Genomic DNA, 20,303 nt, shown 5'->3' with positions numbered 1-20,303 from the left:
CTCCTGTCTGCTGTGTCACTGTCTATTACACATAGTTGTGTTATGTGTTACATATTCATGTGTGTGTAATAATAATCACTCACCTCTCCTGTCTGCTGTGTTACTGTGTATTACATATAGTTGTGTTATGTGTTACATATTCATGTGTGTAATAATAACAATCACTCACCTCTCCTGTCTGCTGTGTCACTGTGTATTACACATAGTTGTGTTATGTGTTACATATTCATGTGTGTGTAATAATAACAATCACTCACCTCTCCTGTCTGCTGTGTCACTGTGTATTACACATAGTTGTGTTATGTGTTACATATTCATGTGTGTGTAATAATAATAATCACTCACCTCTCCTGTCTGCTTTGTCACTGTGTATTACACATAGTTGTGTTATGTGTTACATATTCATGTGTGTGTAATAATAATAATTGTGGCAAACCTAGCCACTTCTGGACTATAACGTAAGAAAGGTTGTCTGTGACAGACCCTTCGGTCAGGACTGAAAGTGTTAACTTTATTTTCTAACCACAAGTGGCTGGCTCCAGCTACAATCTAATTAATGCTTAGCATTCTATTGTTTGATCACCCCCAGAGAGAAACGCCTAAGTGATAAGGAGAGTCAAGAGTGTCCTGTGGTTGAAGTGTTTAAGTAATATAATCCTATTGTATCATGTCAAGGGCGCTTCTCCCTTCTATCTAATGTACAACATTCTTTCAACCCCCATCTGAGGGGGGGTCAAAAACCTGTATAAATCTGTATGCTGCCTTCAAATAAAGTGTTATTCTGTTTAAAACCTGAAAACTGGCTGGGTTGTGAACTGCTGATTCCCTATGCAGGACATTGTTCCCTGGTGTTAACCCTTGGTATCCGGTTGGTACCGTTACAATTGGTGGCAAGCGACGGAATGAACCTTATCGCCCAGAAGAGCAACTACACAAGCAGTAACCTCAGGAAGAGGGGGATTACTACAATACTGACTAAGATGGAAGGAGTACCAGGGACCGAAGTGAATGGAGATGGATTATTCTAAGCTAAAGAGACAAACGTAAAAGGAACTGCTAGAAGCCAGGGGAAAGATAGGCAGCAGCAAACCCAAGGCTATATTAATTGCTGAGCTGATGGAGGGAGACAGAGCTCGCAGCGCTACGCCTCCAGCAGCCATGGAGGAGACCCTATACCAGAGGGAAATGAGGACCAGGCTGGAATTTTTACCCCAACCTGTACCACGGGATATGCTATCCGTGGTAATGGCAGATGTGCAGGAGTACGTGATGGCACACAGTCCGCGGAATGCATCCTCCCGAGCAGAATCCATTTTGGACGCACTCAGCAACCCAGTAAGACCCAAAATCCCATACCATGCATTTAAAATGTTTTGTGAGGAGAAGGATGAGATTGATGGGTATTTACAGGATTTTGAGAGACTGTGCGAGTTACATGATTTGGAGCAGTCCGTATGGGTGCCGGTGCTAGCAGGCAAGCTAGCCGGTAGGGCAGCGGAAGCGTATCGCGCTGTACCCAGGGAGGACAGCAAGGATTACGCTAAAGTGAAGAGAGCGATCTTGGAAAGATATGCCATTACCTCAGAGGCATACCGGCGCAAGTTTAGAGGCCTGCGCAAGCCAGAAAGAGATTCCCATGCAGAGTGGGCCCACAAGCTGGATCAAGCATCTCAGGGGTGGATACAGGCCAGCCAAGCTACCACCATGGAAGAATTGCGACAACTGATGCTGTTGGAGCAATTCTTTAACGGCTTGTCCCCAGAAGCCCAAGAATGGGTGAGAGATCGAAAACCCCTCACCTTAACCGAAGCAGCCAGATTAGCAGACCAGCATTTTGATGCCAGGAGGCACCATGGACTACAGCCTAACAACGGACGGGCTAATATACAATGCCACACCTGCAAGCAGTGGGGACATATGGCACGTGAGTGCACCCAAAATCGGAGCAGACAAGCTTGGAACCAGGTCAGACAGAACCTGGCCCCAAGGGCGGCTGCTCACCATTACCAAACGGAGCCAGCCGCTCATGAGGTGTTGAGGACCCAAGCCGAGGAACCCCTGGGAATTCTGCATGAGGTGATGTCGGTCCAGGGACTTCGGGATTCGGGAGCTACTTTAACCCTGATAGCTCCCCATTTGGTGCCGGATACAGCACCCACTGGCGGATCCGTGGCAGTACGAGGGGCAGGGGGAGCAGTATACCGATTGCCCACTGCTAGAGTGGAGTACAGACCCCCAGTCACCCCAGCAGCTGCCAGTTACCAACCCCCGGCGCACCGCTATACCACACGGCCTCCGGCCACGAACTACCCTCAGAGAGCCCGGTTCAATTCGCGGGGCTACTCACAACCTATTCGGTGCTTTGGATGTAAGCAACTAGGGCACAAAAGACCAGAGTGTCCCCTAAATGCAGCGAATCAAGCACAGTCCTGGAGAAGACCCGCTGGCGGAATCCCACATAATCCTCAGCCTGTGGCCCGCTACGTAGAGGCGCCAGAATGCTGGGGCAGCCTACATGAAGCAGACCCCGTGCAAGCTGCCCACCGGAATAACCGGCAACGGGTTAAAGTGAATGGGAAGGAGGTCAGTTGTCTACGGGATACTGGTGCTACCATGACCTTGCTTCAAGAGAACTTGGTGCCTGAGAAACAGCACACTGGAGACACTGTGGCTGTGAGGGTAGCAGGGGGCACTGTGTTCCGCCTACCTGTTGCCAGGGTACATTTGGATTGGGGAGTGGGCGCTAGACTTGTGAATGTGGGGGTCAAGAAGGACTTACCTGCTGATGTTCTCCTTGGAAATGACTTGGCCCCCCTTGTTTCTGCCTATGCTCCCATGGATCCCGCTAATGTTAACCCTGTGACTACCCAAGCCCAGTCCCTCCGGGAAGAGACGCTTCCATGTTTGGGGTGGGGGCAGTACTGAGCAAAGTTGGAGCAGATGGCGGAGAACACCCCGTAGCTTACTTGAGCCGAAAGTTGTTGCCCCGGACATCCCCAAGCCGATCCGTTGGGATCAGACTGTGTATGCCGGCTTGGTTCTGGGGGAGCATTGTGGCAAACCTAGCCACTTCTGGACTATAACGTAAGAAAGGTTGTCTGTGACAGACCCTTCGGTCAGGACTGAAAGTGTTAACTTTATTTTCTAACCACAAGTGGCTGGCTCCAGCTACAATCTAATTAATGCTTAGCATTCTATTGTTTGATCACCCCCAGAGAGAAACGCCTAAGTGATAAGGAGAGTCAAGAGTGTCCTGTGGTTGAAGTGTTTAAGTAATATAATCCTATTGTATCATGTCAAGGGCGCTTCTCCCTTCTATCTAATGTACAACATTCTTTCAACCCCCATCTGAGGGGGGGTTAAAAACCTGTATAAATCTGTATGCTGCCTTCAAATAAAGTGTTATTCTGTTTAAAACCTGAAAACTGGCTGGGTTGTGAACTGCTGATTCCCTATGCAGGACATTGTTCCCTGGTGTTAACCCTTGGTATCCGGTTGGTACCGTTACAATAATCACTCACCTCTCCTGTCTGCTGTGACACTGTGTATTACACATAGTTGTGTTATGTGTTACATATTCATGTGTGTGTAATAACAATCACTCACCTCTCCTGTCTGCTGTGACACTGTGTATTACACATAGTTGTGTTATGTGTTACATATTCATGTGTGTGTAATAACAATCACTCACCTCTCCTGTCTGCTGTGTCACTGTGTATTACACATAGTTGTGTTATGTGTTACATATTCATGTGTGTGTAATAATAACAATCACTCACCTCTCCTGTCTGCTGTGTCACTGTGTATTACACATAGTTGTGTTATGTGTTACATATTCATGTGTGTGTAATAATAACACTCACTCACCTCTCCTGTCTGCTGTGTCACTGTGTATTACACATAGTTGTGTTATGTGTTACATATTCATGTGTGTAATAATAACAATCACTCACCTCTCCTGTCTGCTGTGACACTGTGTATTACACATAGTTGTGTTATGTGTTACATATTCATGTGTGTGTAATAATAACAATCACTCACCTCTCCTGCCTGCTGTGTCACTGTGTATTACACATAGTTGTGTTATGTGTTACATATTCATGTGTGTGTAATAATAACAATCACTCACCTCTCCTGCCTGCTGTGTCACTGTGTATTACACATAGTTGTGTTATGTGTTACATATTCATGTGTGTGTAATAATAACACTCACTCACCTCTCCTGTCTGCTGTGTCACTGTGTATTACACATAGTTGTGTTATGTGTTACATATTCATGTGTGTGTAATAATAACAATCACTCACCTCTCCTGTCTGCTGTGACACTGTGTATTACACATAGTTGTGTTATGTGTTACATATTCATGTGTGTAATAATAACAATCACTCACCTCTCCTGTCTGCTGTGTCACTGTGTATTACACATAGTTGTGTTATGTGTTACATATTCATATGTGTAATAATAACACTCACTCACCTCTCCTGTCTGCTGTGTCACTGTGTATTACACATAGTTGTGTTATGTGTTACATATTCATGTGTGTGTAATAATAACAATCACTCACCTCTCCTGTCTGCTGTGTCACTGTGTATTACACATAGTTGTGTTATGTGTTACATATTCATGTGTGTGTAATAATAACACTCACTCACCTCTCCTGTCTGCTGTGTCACTGTGTATTACACATAGTTGTGTTATGTGTTACATATTCATGTGTGTGTAATAATAACACTCACCTCTCCTGTCTGCTGTGTCACTGTGTATTACACATAGTTGTGTTATGTGTTACATATTCATGTGTGTGTAATAATAACAATCACTCACCTCTCCTGTCTGCTGTGTCACTGTGTATTACACATAGTTGTGTTATGTGTTACATATTCATGTGTGTGTAATAATAACAATCACTCACCTCTCCTGTCTGCTGTGTCACTGTGTATTACACATAGTTGTGTTATGTGTTACATATTCATGTGTGTGTAATAATAACAATCACTCACCTCTCCTGTCTGCTGTGTCACTGTGTATTACACATAGTTGTGTTATGTGTTACATATTCATGTGTGTGTAATAATAACAATCACTCACCTCTCCTGTCTGCTGTGTCACTGTGTATTACACAGTTGTGTTATGTGTTACATATTCATGTGTGTGTAATAATAACAATCACTCACCTCTCCTGTCTGCTGTGTCACTGTGTATTACACATAGTTGTGTTATGTGTTACATATTCATGTGTGTGTAATAATAACAATCACTCACCTCTCCTGTCTGCTGTGTCACTGTGTATTACACATAGTTGTGTTATGTGTTACATATTCATGTGTGTAATAATAACACTCACTCACCTCTCCTGTCTGCTGTGACACTGTGTATTACACATAGTTGTGTTATGTGTTACATATTCATGTGTGTGTAATAATAACAATCACTCACCTCTCCTGTCTGCTGTGTCACTGTGTATTACACATAGTTGTGTTATGTGTTACATATTCATGTGTGTGTAATAATAACAATCACTCACCTCTCCTGTCTGCTGTGTCACTGTGTATTACACATAGTTGTGTTATGTGTTACATATTCATGTGTGTGTAATAATAACACTCACCTCTCCTGTCTGCTGTGACACTGTGTATTACATATAGTTGTGTTATGTGTTACATATTCATGTGTGTGTAATAATAACAATCACTCACCTCTCCTGTCTGCTGTGTCACTGTGTATTACACATAGTTGTGTTATGTGTTACATATTCATGTGTGTGTGTAATAATAACACTCACCTCTCCTGTCTGCTGTGACACTGTGTATTACATATAGTTGTGTTATGTGTTACATATTCATGTGTGTGTAATAATAACAATCACTCACCTCTCCTGTCTGCTGTGACACTGTGTATTACACCATAGTTGTGTTTACAGACTGTTTCCACCTGAGCCTTCATCTGCTCTATGATGTCCTTATTACTGTTCCAGCTGTCAGCCTCAGGTCTCCCAAACTCTGTCTTTGCTATGAATTTACCAACATCACTGTCAAAGTAAACATCCTCCTCCTTGTTGTAGAAATATCTCTGCAGAAACCTCACACGCTCAGTGCCGTTTATAAAGTGACATTCACCTTTAGCCTGTAAAACAAAATCCTGTGCCCCTGTGAGGAGAGATGAGCGTCACATTATTATAGTTCCAGCCCTTTATTCTCACACAGTTTCCTCAGGACAGAAATAAAACTTCCTGTGCTCAGCGCCTGTACAAGCATTTGCTTTATTTTACCTCACAGCTTCACACACACAGCTGCACAACACCAGCCAATCATAAACAAGATATAATAAGACCCGCCTTTTATTGATTGACAGGGGAGTCTGGGAATTGTAGTCATTTACTCCCATTTTCTACAGCAATTACCATCAGCACAGCAGAAAAAATTAGGCAAGTTACATTTTTAGGTAACTACAGGACAATAAAAATAATTAAAGTGATATGAAACCCAAATTCTTTCTTTCATGATTCAGATAGAGCATCTAATTTACTGCTATAATCATTTTTACGTCGTTCTCTTGGTACTTTAATTTAAAAGCAGGAATGTAAGCTTATGAGGCGGCCCATTTTTGGTTCAGAACCCTGGGTAGCGCTTGCTAATTGGTGGCTACATTAGCGCTACCCAGGTTCTGAACCTAAATGGGCCACCTATGCTTACATTCCTGCTTTTTTTAAATAAAGATACAAAGAGAACGAAAAATTGATAATAGAAATAAATTAGAAAGTTGCAGGGACAAAACTACAGGGGGTGCAGAGGTTCGCAATTGCGACTGGGCCCCCAAGTCTTTCTGTTTTACCCATTGGTGTTTATGTGTGTGTATATGTGTGTATGTATGTATGTGACTGTGTGTGTATTTATGCATGTATGTGTGTGTATATGTATGTATGTGACTGTGTGTGTATTTATGCATGTATGTGTGTAAGTGTGTATGTATGTATGTGACTGTGTGTGTATTTATGCATGTATGTGTGTAAGTGTGTATGTATGTATGTGACTGTGTGTCTATTTATGCATGTATGTGTGTAAGTGTGTATGTATGTATGTGACTGTGTGTGTATTTATGCATGTATGTGTGTAAGTGTGTATGTATGTATGTGACTGTGTGTCTATTTATGCATGTATGTGTGTAAGTGTGTATGTATGTATGTGACTGTGTGTCTATTTATGCATGTATGTGTGTAAGTGTGTATGTATGTATGTGACTGTGTGTCTATTTATGCATGTATGTGTGTAAGTGTGTATGTATGTATGTGACTGTGTGTGTATTTATGCATGTATGTGTGTAAGTGTGTATGTATGTATGTGACTGTGTGTCTATTTATGCATGTATGTGTGTAAGTGTGTATGTATGTATGTATGTGACTGTGTGTGTATTTATGCATGTATGTGTGTAAGTGTGTATGTGTGTATGTATGTGACTGTGTGTGTATTTATGCATGTGTGTGTGTGTGTGTATGTATGTGACTGTGTGTGTATTTATGCATGTATGTGTGTGTGTGTATTTATGTTTGTGACTGTGTGTGTATTTATGCATGTATGTGTGTAAGTGTGTAAGTGTGTATGTATGTATGTATGTGACTGTGTGTGTATTTATGCATGTATGTGTGTGTATATCTGTATATGTATGTATGTGACTGTGTGTGTATTTATGCATGTATGTGTGTAAGTGTGTATGTGTGTATGTATGTGACTGTGTGTGTATTTATGCATGTATGTGTGTGTGTGTATTTATGCATGTATGTGTGTATGTATGTTTGTGACTGTGTGTGTATTTATGCATGTATGTGTGTAAGTGTGTATGTGTGTATGCATGTGACTGTGTGTGTATTTATGCATGTATGTGTGTGTGTGTGTATTTATGCATGTATGTGTGTATGTATGTTTGTGACTGTGTGTGTATTTATGCATGTATGTGTGTAAGTGTGTATGTGTGTATGTATGTGACTGTGTGTGTATTTATGCATGTATGTGTGTGTGTGTGTGTGTGTGTGTGTATTTATGCATGTATGTGTGTATGTGACTGTGTGTGTATTTATGCATGTATGTGTGTATGTATGTGACTGTGTGTGTATTTATGCATGTATGTGTGTGTGTGTGTGTGTATTTATGCATGTATGTGTGTGTGTGTGTGTGTGTGTGTGTGTGTGTGTGTATTTATGCATGTATGTGTGTATGTATGTTTGTGACTGTGTGTGTATTTATGCATGTATGTGTGTGTTACGGTACCAACAGGATACCAAGGTTAATACCAGATGACAACGTCCTGCATAGACAATCAGCAATTCACAACCCCGATCAGTTTCCCCTCAAACATGAGACCAAGCTCCACATTTCAGGTTAAAAACAGACTGTGTTTATTAAAGGCTGAATGCCTAGTATTTATACAGGTTTTGACCCCCCCAGATGGGGGTTGAAAGAATGTTGTACATTAGATAAAAGGGAAAAGCGCCCTTTTGACATGATACAATAGAATTATATTACTTAAACACTTCAACCACAAGACACTCTTGGCTCTTCTTATCACTTAGGTGTTTTCTCTCTGGAGGTGATCAAACAATAGAATGCTTAGCACTAATTAGATTATAGCTGGAGCCAGCAACTTATATTTAGAAAATAAAGTTAATGCTTTCAGTCCTGACCGAAGGGTCCGTCACATAGCTCCCCCCTTGTGGAACACTCCGGCAGACCCGGCTTGACCCTTTGGCGGGTCAACTTGGGGATGACCGGACTAGGTGGTGGTAGGCATGTCAGTTTGCCGGGACAATCCATCTGCATTGCCGTTTAGCTTACCGGGCCGGTAGCTGATGGTGAAGTTATAGGGCTGGAGGGCTAAACTCCACCTCAGCAATCTACCATTGTCTCCTGAGACCCGGTTGAGCCAGACTAAGGGATTGTGGTCCGTTATGAGGGAAAATTCCTGTCCATATAGATAAGGGTTCAACTTCTTCAGTGCCCAGACCAGGGCTAAACATTCTTTCTCTACTGCCGCATAACTTACTTCCCGAGGTAATAACTTTCTGCTTAGGTATGCGACAGGATGCTCTCCTCCATCCTCCCCGACTTGACTCAGTACAGCCCCCAGTCCATACATGGAAGCATCTGTATGAATGAGACAACGTTTGTTAGGGACTGGGGCAGCCAAGACAGGGGCATTCACAAGGGCCTGCTTCAGTGCCTGAAACGCGGCTTCACAAGCTGGAGACCACAGGACCTGTTTGGGGAGGTTCTTCTTAGTCAGGTCAGTCAGGGGCTTGGCGATAGTACTGTAGTCGGGGACAAAACCTCGGTAATACCCGGCCGTCCCCAGGAAGGCTAGTACTTGGGTCTTAGTGATACGTGTGGGCCAGTTAGCCACAGCCTCTACCTTGGCTGGCTCCGGTCTCTGGCTCCCACACCCCACTCGGTGCCCCAAGTACTGTACTTCAGCCATACCTAGATGGCACTTGTCCGGTTTCAAGGTCAGGCCAGCGGCCCGAATCTTGTCCAGAACCAGCCCTACATGGGTAAGGTGTTCTTCCCAGGACCCACTGTAAACCGCAATGTCGTCCAGGTATGCACAAGCAAATTCCTGGAAGCCATCAAGGAGTCTATCCACCATACGCTGGAAGGTAGCCGGAGCATTCTTCATCCCAAAGGGCATGACCTTAAACTGGTACAAGCCGAATGGGGTGACGAAGGCCGACTTGGGGATAGCATCCTCGGCCAGGGGAATCTGCCAATAGCCTTTACACAGGTCTATGGTTGTCAGATAGCGCCCCCTAGCAATACGGTCTAGTAATTCGTCTACCCGGGGCATCGGGTAGGCGTCAGTGGTGGTCCTCTCGTTGAGCCGCCTGTAGTCCACACAGAACCGGGTGGTTCCATCCTTCTTAGGTACCAGGACTACAGGGGAAGCCCAAGGACTATCGGAAGGCTCGATCACTCCCAGCCGGGCCATCTCCTGTATCTCCTTCCGCATTCCTTCTCGGACTGCTTCGGGTATACGGTAGGGAGGCTGTCGCAGGGGATTCTGTCCGGGAGTCTCTACTTTATGTACAGCTAGGGTAGTGTAGCCGGGCTCTTGGGAGAACGTCGCCTGCTTCTCCCACAGGAGCTGTCTTGCCTGTACCCTCTCGGTAGGGTTCAACCGGTCCCCTAGCTGCACAAGACTAGTGAGGTCAGTCTGGGGGTCCTTCTCTAATAAGTCGGGTAGGGGTAAGTTCTCTGGGTCGTCTGCAGCAGGGGCACATACTGCGGCTACATCCTCTGGCCTCTCCTGATACTCCTTCAGCATGTTCACATGAAAGGATCGCTGGATCCTCTCATCTGCACAGCTGGCTATAACATAGGTAGTATCACACACCCGAGATAACACTTTATACGGGCCCTGCCAAGATGCTTGCATCTTGTTGGCCTTCACAGGCTTGAGCACCAAAACCTTCTGTCCAACCTGGAAGACCCGCTGCCGGGCACCCTGATCGTACCACCCCTTCTGTCTTTCCTGGGCCACCTGGAGATTCCCTCTTACCATCAGAGACAGTTTCTCCATGCGGTCCCGGAGTTCCAGAACATACGGCACGATGGGGGTTCCCTCCTGCTCTATCTCTCCCTCCCAGTGTCCTCTAATGAGATCCAGGGGGCCGCGGACTCTTCTCCCATAGAGTAACTCAAAGGGAGAGAACCCAGTGGATTCCTGGGGCACCTCCCTGTACGCAAATAGCAGATGAGGCAGGAATCGTTCCCAATCTCTGCAAGTGTCCGTGAAGGTTCTCAGCATCTGCTTGAGGGTGCCATTAAAGCGTTCGCAGAGACCGTTAGTCTGGGGGTGATAAGGCGAACTGAGCAACGGTTTAATGCCGCACACCTTCCACAGCTGCTGGGTGAGCACAGCGGTAAACTGGGTCCCCTGATCAGAGAGAATCTCCTTAGGGAACCCGACCCTAGTAAAAACCTTAACTAGGGCATCAGCGACTGTCTCTGCCTCTATATTCGACAGTGCTACTGCCTCTGGGTAACGAGTGGCATAGTCCACCACAGTGAGAATATACTTCTTACCTGATGGACTAGCCCTGGCAAGTGGACCCACAATGTCAACGGCTATGCGGGAAAAGGGTTCCCCAATGACAGGCATAGACATAAGCCTAGCTTTGGTATGGTCCCCCCGCTTACCCACCCGTTGACAGGTGTCACAAGTACTACAATATACCCGCACATCTCGGTTAAAATTGGGCCAGAAGAAATTCTGGGTGATCTTATGAGCGGTGCGGCGGGACCCTAGATGTCCAGCTAACGGTACATCGTGCCCAATCCGCAGAATCTCTTGCCGGTATTTCGCAGGCACTACCAGCTGCCGATTTTGTGGAAGGGCAGTACTTTTCTGGGCAGGTTTGGGGATTCTATATAGCCTATCCCCCACCCACTCATAACGTTCCCCATCTACTCCCTCTTCTCCAGTGTCTGCCCTAGCCCTGTACTTCTGAAGGGTCGGATCCTCCCGGGTTTCCCTCCCGTACGTCTCTGGGGTATCCCAACTCAAGGGGGTCTGGTCTAGGGTATAAGTCGGGGAAGAGAGTCTTACCTGGGTCTCAGCAGCAGGTGGGTCGGTCTCGGTGACACGGGCCTGGGCACGGGTAGTCACTGGGTTAACATCAACGGGACCCATGGGAGCGTAGGCCGAAACAAGGGGGGCCAAGTCATTTCCAAGGAGAACATCAGCTGGTAAATCCTTCATGACCCCTACATTCACATGTCTAGCGCCCACTCCCCAATCCAAATGTACCCGGGCAACAGGTAGGCGGAACACAGTGCCCCCTGCCACTCTCACAGCCACAGTGTCTCCAGTGTGCTGTTTCTCAGACACCAGGTTCTTTTGAAGCAAGGTCATAGTAGCACCAGTATCCCGTAGACCACTGACCTCCTTCCCATTCACTTTAACCAGTTGCCGGTGCTGTTGCCGGTTATCCCGGTGGACAGCTTGCACGGGGTCTGCTTCATGTAGGATGCCCCAGCATTCTTGTTCCTCTATGCAGTGGGCAGCAGGCTGAGGGTTACGTGGGATTCCGCCGGCGGGTCTCCTCCAGGACTGTGCTTGGTTTGCCGTGTTGAGGGGACACTCCGACCTTTTGTGTCCTATTTGCTTACATCCAAAGCACCGGATAGGCTGGGAGTAATCCCGTGAGGTGAACCGGGCTGTCTGAGGGTAGTTCGTGACCGGAGGCTGTGTGGCATAGCGGTGCGCCGGGGGTTGGTAATTGGCAGCTGCTGGGGTGGCCGGGGGTCTGTACTCCACTTTAGCAGGGGGCTTAGTGGTAGCAGTGTCCAGTTTGCGGGCATCCGTATACTCATCTGCCAAGCGAGCAGCTTCATGCAGGGTGGAGGGTTTACGGTCCCGAACCCACTCTCTAACTCCTGCTGATAACTTGTCAAAGCAATGTTCCAACAGGAATAGCTGCAGCACCTCTTCCCCAGACACGGCTTGGCACCCCGCCATCCAGTGCGATGCTGTGCGGTGCACCTTACATGCCCACTCAACGTAGGAATCGCCAGCCAATTTAACAGTGTCTCTGAACCGTCTCCGGTATGCCTCCGGTGTAACCGCATACCTGGAGAGCAGAGCCTCTTTCACAGTATTATAATCTCCAACTTCCTCATCTGGAATGGCCCGAAAAGCCTCACTGGCCCGGCCGGATAATTTTCCGGACAATATCGTGACCCAGTCCTCGGCGGGTACCTGGTGTAGTGCACATTGCCTCTCAAAATCCGCAAGGTACCCATCAATCTCTCCTTCTGTTTCCAGGAAGTTTTTAAAAGCGGTAAAATGCACTTTTCTCTTTTCCACTGGGGTTGCGGTGACTTGGACTGCTGCAGCGCCGCTTTGGCGAAGTAGGTTGGCCTCCACAGCTGCTATAACCCGGTCGATAATTTCTGCAGATGGTTTGGGGCCATAGTGTGCCAGTCTTATTTTGACCGCCCGGTCAAAGCTTGCTTCTTCGGGGGTTCTGTCTGACATGCTGGGCTCATTGGTTCCTTCGTGCCCTGATACTCCGCCCATCTCGGTCAGTCTTGCAATAATCTCCCTCTTCCTGAGGTTACTGGTTTGTTGGCCCCGTTGCTCTAGCAGGTCTTTAAGGGTAGCTCTTTTTAGCCTTTCATACGGTGTTCCCATTCGGTCTGGATCCGTAGTTGCTCCTTTGGGCGATAAGGATTCTCCCGTCGCTTGCCACCAATTGTTACGGTACCAACAGGATACCAAGGTTAATACCAGATGACAACGTCCTGCATAGACAATCAGCAATTCACAACCCCGATCAGTTTCCCCTCAAACATGAGACCAAGCTCCACATTTCAGGTTAAAAACAGACTGTGTTTATTAAAGGCTGAATGCCTAGTATTTATACAGGTTTTGACCCCCCCAGATGGGGGTTGAAAGAATGTTGTACATTAGATAAAAGGGAAAAGCGCCCTTTTGACATGATACAATAGAATTATATTACTTAAACACTTCAACCACAAGACACTCTTGGCTCTTCTTATCACTTAGGCGTTTTCTCTCTGGAGGTGATCAAACAATAGAATGCTTAGCACTAATTAGATTATAGCTGGAGCCAGCAACTTATATTTAGAAAATAAAGTTAACGCTTTCAGTCCTGACCGAAGGGTCCGTCACAGTGTGTAAGTGTGTACAGTACGGGGGGCTGGACTATGTAACACACTACTGTGGTCACTTTATAAAGTACTGGGGCAGGTAGGGTCAGGCCAGCCATCTCACCGACAGATTACAGACTGTGTCACTGACTCACTATATACAGTACTGGTGGTTTAAACAGTGTCACTATATACAGTAATAGGGGGTCAGACCATCTCACAGACTGTGGCACAGGGTATCTCCTTTAGCAGACATGTAATCTGATTCACATTTTTTTTCTGTTAAATGTATTTTTATATATATATGTATGAAATTCACTTTTTTTTTTTTTGGGGGGGGGGGGCTTCTAAGATTCTTGCACCTGGGCCCTGTGGTTTCTAGTTACGCCTCTGGAAAGTTGCTTAAAATTGCTGCTCTATCTGAATCATGAAAGAGAAAATTATGGGTTTAGTGTCCCTTTAAAACAAAATAAATTTATAGTTTAAACACCTCTACATTTTTTTAACCCTAAAGCAACCATTTTTTATATATATTTTAGTGGCCCCATGAATATATAAAAATGGTGGTTAATATTATGTTGTTTTTATTTACATGCTCAGTTGCCCAGGGCCAGCTGAAGAACTTGTACGGATAATGTGCCGTCTGGGTCTGAAAATAAAGTGACATTATCCCCTAATCCTCTTTCTACTACATTCTAATCTAAACTCAATAACTGCAGCTTCCTAAACACAGAAGAGATACATAGACGTATACAAGGGACTTGGCACTTTTATATTATTTCAGACAACCATATTCTCCCCATGTGTTGCCCATGTTAAGTGCCACCTGGGTCCCATGGTCCAATCAAGACCCACTATAGAACCAGCCCTTCAGCTTCATTCCTTGGTGAAGCTCGTTGTCTCCCTTTTCCGTCAGCAGGAGGTAAAGAAAATCAGATATTTTACAGTCTCACTGAATCTAAGCAGAACATGCTCCATCACTCTGCTTTACCTGCTCCAGCTTAGGACCAGCCGCATGCATCTATGGGGTACAGTGGCCCTAATTTCAAAGAAGAAATTCTCTCATTTTAAAGGGAAACTAAACTGTCAAATTTGTTTCCATTTAAAGGGACATAAATCCCCCCAAAATCTACTTCATGATTCAGATAGAACACACAATTTTAAACAACTTTCCACTTTGCTTCTATTATCAAATTTTCTTTGCTTGTTATCCTTTGTTGAAAAGCAGGGATGTGCGCTCAGGAGTATGCATGTGTCTGCAGCACTATATGGCAGCAGTTTTGCAACAATGTTATACATTAGTAAGAGCACTAGATGGCAGCACTATTTCCTGTCATGTAGTACTAATGTTATACATTAGCAAGAGCACTAGATGGCAGCACTATTTCCTGTCATGTAGTACTAATGTTATACATTAGTAAGAGCACTAGATGGCAGCACTATTTCCTGTCATGTAGTACTAATGTTATACATTAGCAAGAGCACTAGATGGCAGCACTATTTCCTGTCATGTAGTACTTATGTTATAAATTAGCAAGAGCACTAGAGGGCAGCACTATTTCCTGTCATGTAGTACTAATGTTATACATTAGTAAGAGCACTAGAGGGCAGCACTATTTCCTGTCATGTAGTACTAATGTTATACATTAGCAAGAGCACTAGATGGCAGCACTATTTCCTGTCATGTAGTACTAATGTTATACATTAGTAAGAGCACTAGATGGCAGCACTATTTCCTGTCATGTAGTACTAATGTTATACATTAGCAAGAGCACTAGATGGCAGCACTATTTCCTGTCATGTAGTACTAATGTTATACATTAGTAAGAGCACTAGATTGCAGCACTATTTCCTGTCATGTAGTGTTTCAGGCATGTGCACACTACCTATCTAGACATCTCTTCAACAAAGAATAACATGAGAATGATGCAAATCTGATAATAGAAGTAAGTTGGAAACTTTTTAAAAATTGTATTCTCTAGCTGAATCACGAAATAAACATTTTGGATTTCATGTCCCTTTAAGGGGATGGTAAAGTCAAAAGTAAACATACATTATTTTGAATTTTTAACAACTTTCCATTTTACTTATATTATCTTATTTGCTTTGTTCTCTTGGTATCCTTTGTTAAAAACATACATAGGTAGGCTCAGTAGCAGCTATGTACTACTAGAAGCTATCTGCTGATTGGTGGCTGCACATATATTCCTCTTGTCATTGGCTCACCTGATGTGTTCAGGTAGCTCCCACTAATGGAGTGCTGATTCTTCAACAAACGATACAAAAGGAATTAAGCAAATATGAAAATAGAAGTAAACTGAAAAGCTGTTTAAAATGTTATTTCTTTCTAATGACACAGTGAGTCCACGGATCATCTAATTACTATTGGGAATATCACTCCTGCCCAGCATTAGGCGGCAAAGAGCACCACAGCAAAGCTGTTAAATATCACCTTCCTTCCTTCCAACCCCAGTCATTCTCTTTGTCTACGTTAGAGCAAGGAAGTGGTAAAGTTAGGTGTTAGGAAAAGATTCTTCAATCAAGATTTTATTATTTTTTAAACAGTGCAAGATTGTTCTGATTTGTTCTAGGGTGTAGCCGTAGTCCATATCAGTCTCTTCAGTAGAGCAGTGGCGGCTTTCAAGCAATGGGAACTTGTGGGGTACAATCCTCACTGCGCCTCCCATGTATTTATGCTGCCCTAACCGTGCAAGCCTGAGTAAGATTACTCAATCTTTGTTTCTATCCACAGGTCCATGTGAGGGAACTGGCCTCTCAAACCTAGTGAGCTGCCTTGCTGCCTGGCAGAAGTCTTAAGGTAAGTGCTAACTTTCATTTTTCTGGGACACGCTGCAGAGAAAAAGATAGCACTTTTACATACATTGGGGGAAAAGTCACATTCACCTATGATAGGGGAATGTTTATTAAGGGCAGCAGAGCAGGCACTGGGGACGTGGAGAATCTAAGGCTCAAGTGAGAAATGGGGAAATATCCGACAGCGCTGACTAGAAATAGACCTCTGGGGCGCGATCCGATATAGATCGCAGTTTGCGGCACAAGCGAGGGAACCCCCGCCGCCCGCAGTTTCAGCTTGCAACTTGAGCTATCCTATATACGGCGCCGTCAGATGCTAAAGTAGCGTAAGTCTCACAAACCAGCGATGTCCAGAAATCTGCGTAAGTACAAATTTCTGGAGTCGCCAGTGACTTACGGCACTTTAGAAACTGCCGGCGCCTACAAAACCTGACTAAAGTTATAAAATCTCCCGTACTGTCTAACACGCCTCCCAAACATAGCCCGACACGTCTAACCCTCTATCCGCTATCCCCCCCACTATCCTAACAATAAAACATGTATTAACCCCTAAACCGCCGCTCCCGGACCCCGCCGCCACCTAATAAAGTTATTAACCCCTAAACCGCCGCTCCCGGACCCAGCCGCCAGCTATATTAAATCTATAACCCCCTAATGTGAGCCCCCTACACCGTCACAAGCTACATTACATACACCCTAATGTGAGTCCCTTACACCGCCGCCATCTACCTTACCTACCCCCTAAACTGAGCCCCCTACCCCGCCGCCATCTATCTTACCTACCCCCTAAACTGAGCCCCCTACCCCGCCGCCAGCTACCTTACCTACCCCCTAAACTGAGCCCCCTACCCCGCCGCCATCTACCTTACCTACCCCCTAAACTGAGCCCCCTACCCCGCCGCCATCTATCTTACCTACCCCCTAAAGTGAGCCCCCTACCCCGCCGCCATCTATCTTACCTACCCCCTAAAGTGAGCACCTACCCCGCCGCCAGCTACCTTACCTACCCCCTAAAGTGAGCCCCTTACACCGTCGCCATCTATTTTAAAAATATTAACCCCTAATTTAATCCCCCTACACCGCCGCCAGCTATATTAACTATATTAACCCTAATTATATTAGGGTTAATATAGTAATTATATTATATATATTAACTATATTAACCCTAATATAATTAGGGTTAATATAGTTAATATCGTTATTATAATATATATATATATATTAAGTATAATAACCCTATCTAACGCTAACACCCCTAACTAAATTCTTATTAAAATAGATCTAATTAATATTAATATTATTAATTAAAATATTCCTATTTAAATCTAAATACTTACCTATAAAATAAACCCTAAGATAGCTACAATGTAATTAATAATTACATTGCAGCTATTTTAGGGTTTATATTTATTTTACAGGTAACTTGGTATTTATTTTAACTAGGTACAATAGCTATTAAATAGTTAATAACTATTTAATAGCTACCTAGTTAAAATAATTACCAATTTACCTGTAAAATAAATCCTAACCTAAGTTACAAATACACCTACACTATCAATAAATTAAATAAACTACAAATATCTAAATTAAAATACAATAAAATAATCTAAACTAAATTAAAAAAAACAAAACACTAAATTACAAAAAATAAAAAAATATTACAAGATTGTTAAGCTAATTACACCTATTCTAAGCCCCCTAATAAAATAATAAAGCCCCCAAAATAAAAAAAATGTCCCTGCCCTATTCTAAATTAAAAAAGTTCAAAGCTCTTTTACCTTACCAGCCCTTAAAAGGGCCTTTTGCGGGGCATGCCCCAAAGAATTCAGCTCTTTTGCATTGAAATAAATATACAATACCCCCCCCCAACATTACAACCCACCATCCACATACCCCTATTCTAAACCCACCCAAACCCCCCTTAAAAAAATCTAACAGTACCCCCCTGAAGATCTCCCTACCTTGTATTCACCCAGCCGGGCCGAACTCTTCATCCGATCCGGGCGATGTCCAATGAAACGGCAGTGAAGTCTTCTTCCATCTGGGCGATGTCTTCAATCAAGCGGCAGTGAAGTCTTCTTCCACCGGGCGATGTCTTCAATCAAGCGGCAGTGAAGTCTTCTTCTATCCGGCGATGTCTTCTTCCACCCGGCGATGTCTTCAAGCAAAGCGGCATCTTCAATCTTCTTTCTTCGCTACTCCGCCGCGGAGCATCCATCCGGCACGACGACTTCCCGACGAATGAGGTACCTTTAAATGACGTCATTCAAGATGGCGTCCGTCGAATTCCGATTGGCTGATAGGATTCTATCAGCCAATCGGAATTAAGGTAGAATTGGCCAATCGGATTGAACTTGAATCTGATTGGCTGATTCAATCAGCCAATCAGATTTTTCTACCTTAATTCCGATTGGCTGATAGAATCCTATCAGCCAATCGGAATTTGACGGACGCCATCTTGGATGACGTCATTTAAAGGTACCTCATTCGTCGGGAAGTCGTCGTGCCGGATGGATGCTCCGCGGCGGAGGAGCGAAGAAAGAAGATTGAAGATGCCGCTGTGCTTGAAGACATCGCCGGGTGGAAGAAGACATCGCCGGATGGAAGAAGACTTCACTGCCGCTTGATTGAAGACATCGCCCGGTGGAAGAAGACTTCACTGCCGCTTGATTGAAGACATCGCCCGGATGGAAGAAGACTTCACTGCCGCTTCATTGGACATCGTCCGGATCGGATGAAGAGTTCGGCCCGGCTGGGTGAATACAAGGTAGGGAGATCTTCAGGGGGGTAGTGTTAGGTTTTTTTAAGGGGGGTTTGGGTGGGTTTAGAATAGGGGTATGTGGGTGGTGGGTTGTAATGTTGGGGGGGGTATTGTATATTTATTTCAATGCAAAAGAGCTGAATTCTTTGGGGCATGCCCCGCAAAAGGCCCTTTTAAGGGCTGGTAAGGTAAAAGAGCTTTGAACTTTTTTAATTTAGAATAGGGCAGGGAATTTTTTTTATTTTGGGGGGCTTTATTATTTTATTAGGGGGCTTAAAATAGATGTAATTAGCTTAACAATCTTGTAATATTTTTTTATTTTTTGTAATTTAGTGGGGTTTTTTTTTGTAATTTAGTTTAGATTATTTTATTGTATTTTAGTTTAGATATTTGTAGTTTATTTAATTTATTGATAGTGTAGGTGTATTTGTAACTTAGGTTAGGATTTATTTTACAGGTAAATTGGTAATTATTTTAACTAGGTAGCTATTAAATAGTTATTAACTATTTAATAGCTATTGTACCTAGTTAAAATAAATACCAAGTTACCTGTAAAATAAATATAAACCCTAAAATAGCTGCAATGTAATTATTAATTACATTGTAGCTATCTTAGGGTTTATTTTATAGGTAAGTATTTAGATTTAAATAGGAATATTTTAATTAATAATATTAATATTAATTAGATCTATTTTAATAAGAATTTAGTTAGGGGTGTTAGCGTTAGATAGGGTTATTATACTTAATATATATATATTATAATAACGATATTAACTATATTAACCCTAATATAATTAGGGTTAATATAGTTAATATATATAATATAATAACTATATTAACTATATTAACCCTAATATCATTAGGGTTAATATAGTTAATATAGCTGGCGGCGTTGTAGGGGGATTAAATTAGGGGTTAATATTTTTAAAATAGATGGCGGCGGTGTAAGGGGCTCACTTTAGGGGGTAGGTAAGATAGATGGCGGCGGGGTAGGGGGCTCAGTTTAGGGGGTAGGTAAGGTAGCTGGCGGCGGGGTAGGGGCTCACTTTAGGGGGTAGGTAAGATAGAT

General features: G+C 43.9%; 1 protein-coding gene across 1 annotated transcript in view; it reads right to left on the bottom strand.

Annotated features, from left to right (window-relative positions):
• LOC128667045 (SLA class II histocompatibility antigen, DQ haplotype C beta chain) overlaps positions 1 to 20,303 on the bottom strand; it is a 154,678-nt gene that overhangs the window by 40,752 nt on the left and 93,623 nt on the right. The window contains exon 2 of the mRNA XM_053721917.1: positions 5,872 to 6,147. Coding sequence (XP_053577892.1) covers positions 5,872 to 6,147 — 276 coding nt within the window. The remainder of the gene's footprint in view (positions 1 to 5,871; positions 6,148 to 20,303) is intronic.

Source organism: Bombina bombina, chromosome 7, assembly GCF_027579735.1.
Source record: "Bombina bombina isolate aBomBom1 chromosome 7, aBomBom1.pri, whole genome shotgun sequence".
Classification (NCBI taxonomy): domain Eukaryota; kingdom Metazoa; phylum Chordata; class Amphibia; order Anura; family Bombinatoridae; genus Bombina; species Bombina bombina.
Note: the sequence above shows the minus strand (reverse complement) of the source record. Positions and strands in the feature narration are given on the sequence as shown.